The sequence below is a fragment of the Arachis ipaensis genome, chromosome B7, assembly GCF_059453495.1.
Source record: "Arachis ipaensis isolate K30076 ecotype BB chromosome B7, ASM5945349v1, whole genome shotgun sequence".
In the NCBI taxonomy this organism is placed as follows: Eukaryota; Viridiplantae; Streptophyta; class Magnoliopsida; order Fabales; family Fabaceae; genus Arachis; species Arachis ipaensis.
The window spans coordinates 40,912,324-40,919,117 of NC_142442.1; the positions used below are offsets into that span (position 1 = coordinate 40,912,324).

Genomic DNA, 6,794 nt, shown 5'->3' on the forward strand with positions numbered 1-6,794 from the left:
AAATTCTCTATCGTATTTATCAAGCTTGATGAAGAAAGTAGACTTTCTAGTCATATGCCTAGAGCATCCACCTTCCAAGTACCACATGTCATCCTTTTTCTTGGATGCTAGGCAAAACTCATCAAGTTAGCTATGGTCGGTCATAAGGTAGGCATGAGAGCCGTTGTCTGAATCTTCATCTTCATCTGAATCATTCTCCAGATCTTCCCAAGAGGCCATAAGTCCTTTCTTATTGTCTTTTCAGGACTTGTCTTATTTCTTCAACTTTGGACAGTCGTACTTGTAGTGTCCTGTTTCCTTACAGTTGTGACAAATGACCTTGCTTAAATCCTTCTTTGGTACTTTTGTGCCACTTCCCTTGCTTCTCCCTCTTAGTTCATTCTTCTGAGTTTCCTAGCAAAAAAAAACAAACTCGTCATCTCAAAAACTATCACTGAATTCATCATCCAATGACTTAGCACATGATTTGAGAGCAACTCCTTTCTTTTTTTTTTTGTCATTTTTTAAGTGAGTGATTTCATAAGCAAGTAGTTTTTCTCTCAGCTCATCATAAGTCATTTGACTAATGGTACTATTTTCAGATATGACAGTCGCCTTAGTTTCCCACTCTTTAGTTAGATTTGTTAGGATTTTTCTCACTAGCACATGTTCAAAGTGTGTAATTCTCATAGCATCTAAGCCGTTGTGATGATGGAAAATCTTTCAAACATGTCATCAATGGATTCTCCTTCCTTCATAGAGAACATGTATTCTTTACATAGCATGTCGATCTTTATTTGCTTGACTTAAATAGTTCTTTCGTGTGTAACTTGGAGCTTATCCCAGATCTCCTTTGCTGTTTTGCATCTTAAAACTTTTCGGTATTTCTCGATGCTGATTGCACAATTTAGCATGTTGACAGCCTTAGCATTGAGTTCCACCTTCTTCTAGTCATCTTCATTCTATTTGACTTCGATTTTGGGAGAGACAACACCATTAGCGCCAATTTTAATGGGGATTTGGGGACCATTCTTGATTATTTTTCACAGGTTGTAATCTATTGACTGAACAAAGATTTTCATTATTTCTTTCCAATAATTGTAGTTTTTTCCATTGAAGAATGGAGGTCTGTTGTTAGATTGACCTTCTGTCAGTGTATAAGCCACAATATTAAAACCAATGTTGTTTGCCATCCAGATATTTCCTCCAAGCTGCAAAGCTTGATCTCTTTGAGACTAAGCTCTGATACCAATTTTAGTGTATGTAATCGAACCGTCTGATTTAAATATAGTTTTAATTTTTTTATTTTGTGGAAGAGTGATGGTAATCAGTGGCTAAGAAAAGGGGGTTGAATCTTAGCCTTCTTTTAACTTGGCTTGTAACTTTGATTTCTGTTAAGAGAATACAGGAGATACTTCAATTTTTATCTCTTGACATGGTAAGAGCCAGATCAGAATTGCTTGAAAAAATGGTAATAACAAAACATTGCTAAGTAAAAAATCAAGAGATACTTTATTTTTGTCTCCTATGTAGCAGAACCAGTAACAGAAAAAAGAGTAGAGAGTGACACACAGATATATCCTAGTTCGGCTACTCAGTGCAATGTAGCCTACAGCCAGTATCCATCACAATAATGATAGAATTTTACTATCTTTTCAACAGATTACAAGCATTGATTCTCCCTAGAATCTACCTAATCCTATCTAGGACAAGTCTAGATTCTAACCCAACCTAAACTTGACTAGGACTTAGCCTAACTTTTAACTGCAAAGTGCTAACCCAACTTGCAAGGAAATCCGCTCAAGATCATGACACAAAATAGAAATACTAACAAAAGATTTTTGAGATAACTTAGGCTTTTTCTCCAAGCTTAGCTTTCTACCTTTTTCACTCATTGGCTTTTTCTTACAAACCTCACCATATTTGCCTTTTACCAATAAAACTCAGATAGAATAAACTGAGAAAAAGAAATACAACATGAAAACCATTAAAGAGAAGAACAAGAACAGCTTAGGTAGCTATGGGAACTGAAACCAGTGCTCTTTCTCTCTTGTTTCAATCCTTGGCCATTCACCCCCTATTATAGAAGAGTGAAGCTTCCACAGCTTGAGGCATATTTAACACTTGGTTTGTCTTCTTCTCCAATAATTAGAATTGGCAGCGACGTTCTCAGAGGTAGGAGAGAGCAGAAGTAGAGACATGCAACCTTACCTTTCTCTTTCATCCTTTTTTCTTCAAGCTTCTTAATTCTGGGCCAATGATTTTTGCTTTGGCCCCAAATTTGTTTCTTGGCCGTTGATGAACCTCTGAGCACCTTTGACTTCATAACCTTCATAGTTTCTTGAATCTTGCTTGGGATACAGAGATTTTCTTCATAGTTTTTTATTGAAGCATAAATGAAAAAATCACCTTTTTGTGACCTTCTGTTCCATTTAGATCTTCCCTTTATTGTAGCCCTTTTACTTTTCCTTCTTGCTTAAAAATGGAAGCTAGATTTTTGTTCTTCTTTTTGCCCTAGCTCCAGATCTTTCCTCTTTCTTCTTTCTCGATTTAGAGATTGATGTGACGAGAAAGAAAAAAGGAAGAGATAGAAGATAGAGTTTGTTTATTTGGTGGAAGTAAAAGAAGATTCAAATGAATTAAAGTTTAAGTTTAGGAGTGTGAGATTAGGTTATGGATCACCGAGTTAGGCTTGAAGTGGATATGGGCTCACTTTCCTTCTTTTCTTTATATGGTTCAGCATTTTATAATGAAACAAAGTTTGGTTACGTTTAATATGAAAATGGGCCAGAGCGTGTGTATGTGTATGTCGGCTTGTTTATGCTTAATGGGCCAATTTCATTCTTCTTGAGCCAGTTGGATCAAATCATTTTTCTGCACACTAAACAAAATACATCACACAACCAATTTGATCATTATCCTAATAATATTTAGTCATCACTTTTAATCATGGTTTAGTTTTCTAAACTCAATAAATAGGAAATCAGACCATCCGATTTGATTATTATATGTATTTTTTGAATGCGTCAATACAAATCGGACCAACCGATTTGTTATATATATATATATATATATATATATATATATATATATATATATATATATATATATATATATATATATACATATGTGTGTGTGTGTGTGTGTGTGTGTGTGTGTGTGTGTGTGTGTAACTCGTACCCGAGTTGGCAGATCTCTTCTTCTTCTTCTTCCCTCAACTCCTCCAGATCTATCGTTTCATATGTGCTTGAAAAAAGTTACAGTGAAGTTCATGTTTATATGAGTAAAAAAAAATAGACAATAGAGTCATATTAAAAGTATATTATTTTGGTCAGATTTTGTTACAAATATCTGAAAGAGTGAAATTTGTTTGTGAAAATCTATTAGATATTGTTATTCCATTTACAATCTCGCTTGAAAAACTAAAAGGTGTGATTTGTGAGAAGATAGATTCTAAAATGTCAAGGAGAATATCATGTATTTTATACGGGTACCCTATACCAGTATCTGGTGATGGATTCGTTCAAATTCAAACTAAATATGTAACAGATGAAGCGAGTATGCAAGAGATGTTTTCAATGTATATTGAAAGTCACTCTCAGATGTTGTTCATTGAGTTGTATATTAAGTTCAAACATTCTGAAGTCGACCGAAATATTGAACGAAAAGATCACAATAGTGACAGTGAGGGAGAGTTTGAAAGCAATTACAAAGTCATTGGTCCAAATGGAGACGAAGATCAAGGTGACGGCGCTATGGAGGCAAATGTGACAGACGTGGAAAATGCACCGGCAAACCAACATCTATTTGAGGAGCTATCTTTCATGCGAGTTTTGAATTTGGAGGTCATGCATACTTCGGAGTTTCCTGAATATATGATGTAGGTATGTAATTGCCTATATTTATACGAAGGATTAGAATTTTGTTATAATTTATATTGATTGATGGATTAAATAGTTATGTGACATGTGAAAATATAATTAATTAGCATTTATTTATGTCTTTATTTAGTTAAGTTTAAGATAATAATCTTTTTAGTTAGTTATTGATTTTGTTAAATATTAATTAGTATTTATTAATTAGTATTTATTTATGTATTTATGTTTTTATTTGGTTAAAATTGAGATAATTACTTGATGTGAATTTTATTTATATTAATATTGATGTAGTGAGTATTGATTTTTTTATATTAATATTAAAATAAATATTAATATTGTGAATATTGATTTTTGATATGAATATTTATTTATATTAGTATTAATTTCTTGATATGATTGATTTATAAGTTATAGATAAATTTTACTTTTAATTTCACTTATTAAATATTTGTTTATTAAATATTTATGGTATGGTTGTCGTCGTAGTAGAAATTCCTATTGTGGCATATGGTAAATTTGCTGTGAGAATGAAATTCAGTTTCAGGAAAGCTGTCATTATGGCGATGAAAGATTATACCATCTGCAGAGGTGTAGACTATCGGCTGTATGAGTCGAAACCATTGATATTTTATGCCAACTGTATACAGTATGGGTTAGGTTGTGATTGGCTTATCAGGGTTAGCATGATTCGCAGAAAGTACTGTTGGGTTATAAGGTGGTATAATAGTAGTCACACTTGTACCAGAGCCACTATTTCTCAGAATCATTCAAAGCTAGATTCGAACACAATTGCAGAAGCAATAAAGCCATTGGTAGAGACTGACCCCTCTATAAAGGTGAAATCAATTATTGTGGAAGTGCAGTTGAAGTTCAATTACACCATCAGCTATCACAAAGCATGGTTGGCTAAGCAAAAATCAGTAAAAAAAATATTCAGAGGTTGGGAAGCATCATATGAAACTTTGCCTATATGGTTTAAGGCCATGTGTCATAAGGAGCCATCAGTAGTCATCCATTTTGAAACTATGCCTGCATATCAAGGCGATGACTTGGTAACTGATATCCGGATATTACATCGAGTCTTCTGGAGTTATTACCCTTGCATTAAAGCATTCAGACATTGTAAACCAGTTGTCCAAGTGGATGGGACTCACTTGTATGAAAAGTATATAGGTTGTTTGGTGGTTGCAGTTTCACAGGATTGTAACAACAACATCGTCCCAATTTTATTTGCCATTATGGAGGGAGAGACTTATGATGCGTGACACTTTTCTCTTAATAACCTGCGACAACATGTGGTGACTCGGGATAGTGTGGGACTGATCTTTGACCGACATAAATCCATCAATGCGGTTGTTACCCATAGTAATGGAGCTTGGTCGCCTCCTAGAGCTGTCCACATGTTTTGCATCAGGCATATAGAGTCGAATTTTTGAGAAAGTTCAAGGCATCGTACCTGCAAAAGCTTATCATCAATATAGGTAACATTGGGTATGTCGAAGTTTGTTATTAAGAGAGCTACCTTTATATTGTTTTTCTCATTTATAGTGTTTCTCTTAGTGTTTTTTTTTATTGCGCAGGGTATTCGAGGATGGTTCGTGAATACGACATGCATTACCAACGTTTACGAGAACGGGGTGAGGCTTACACTAACTAGTTAAATCGAATCCCAGCGAATAGTATGCATTGGCATTCGATGGTGGTTACCGATGGGGTCACATGACCACCAACCTAGTGGAATGCATCAACTCAGTCTTGAAAGGTGCACGCAATTTTCCTGTCACTGCACTTGTTAAAGCAATATTCTAAATGCTTAATGAGTTGTTCACCTGAAAAAGAGCTGAGGCGGAGGCTCAAATTAATGCTGGACATATTTTTTCTGAGCTTGTGACCTCAAAATTGCATGCAAATCAACTTGCATCAGAAAATATCCAGTTAATTGTTTCGACAGGCAGAATGAGGTCTTTAAAGCGTATGAGATGCCAAGTGAATTAGAGTATGTTGTTGACCTCCATCGACAACGATGTGACCGTGGCGAGTCCCAGGTGGACCGTATTCTATATCGACATGTGTTTACATGTTGTGCGAATCAATGACTAGATTGACAAGTGTATGTTCATGATGTTTATAAAATGGACCAAGTTTAAAGGGTTTACCGAGCTAGGTTTAGGCCACTGGAAAATCCCACTACATGACACGTTTGTTGAATGAGATGGACACGCGAATGTTATGTGGTCCTAGGCAATGTAGGCAATATGGGGCCGAGAGCCATAGCCGTAGTAGATGCCATCAGTCGGGTGGTACAAGTGCCCGCAATAATGCTTAGTAGAGTTATACATTTTATCTGAGTTTTACATTTTATCAAAGTACTCCATGACATTTGTAACTTTCTATTTTATCAAATTACTCTTTTGTGACTTTATATGTTATCCAAACACTCTATGATATTTAAAACTTTATATTTTATCCAAGTACTCTATGACATGCATAGTAATAATACATAGAAAAGTTAAGTACACAACAACTACTTTCTCATCCTCCACTTTACATCTTTCACAAAACTCTTGCACTTCTTAGCGGCCCTTTTGAACGCGGGCGGGGTGAATCAATTAGCGCTACGATGTGGCGAATCAACTCTAAGATTATAGCCTTTTCCTGTCTCATCTGGAGTTCGTGCCTCACCTGTATACAACAACCAAATTACTTGAAAATAAAAGTAACATCGCATCTACCAACAGAACATCCAAATATGAATATAATACAATCAAACAACAAAAAAGTAAACTTGTACTAGGTCATGGATCATTACCCACATCCTCATCTTCATCCTCCTCGTCATCATCACCATCCAGTTGCTCTACTAGATAGTCATCAGTCTCTTGCTCAATTGCCTTAGTATTTTCTTTAATTTGACCCATTGAAACACGTCGTGGGTTT

The 6,794-nt window shown here is 35.2% G+C and overlaps 1 protein-coding gene across 1 annotated transcript; it reads left to right on the forward strand.

Annotated features, from left to right (window-relative positions):
* The first annotated feature begins 4,327 nt into the window (after positions 1-4,327).
* Positions 4,328-5,514, forward strand: LOC107607076 (uncharacterized). The gene is made up of 2 exons (XM_016309064.1): positions 4,328-5,060; positions 5,438-5,514. Exons 1-2 carry the CDS (start codon positions 4,328-4,330, stop codon positions 5,512-5,514), a joined length of 810 nt encoding a protein of 269 aa, XP_016164550.1.
* The last annotated feature ends 1,280 nt before the right edge of the window (positions 5,515-6,794 follow it).

What these genes read in the sequence shown, in the direction of transcription:
- LOC107607076 (XM_016309064.1), top strand. Translation starts at nt 4,328, where the DNA reads ATGGTTGTCGTCGTAGTAGAAATTCCTATTGTGGCATATGGTAAATTT. An exon ending in GGTTGCAGTTTCACAGGATT is followed by an intron (nt 5,061 to 5,437) that starts GTAACAACAACA and finishes TTTATTGCGCAG; the next exon opens with GGTATTCGAGGATGGTTCGT.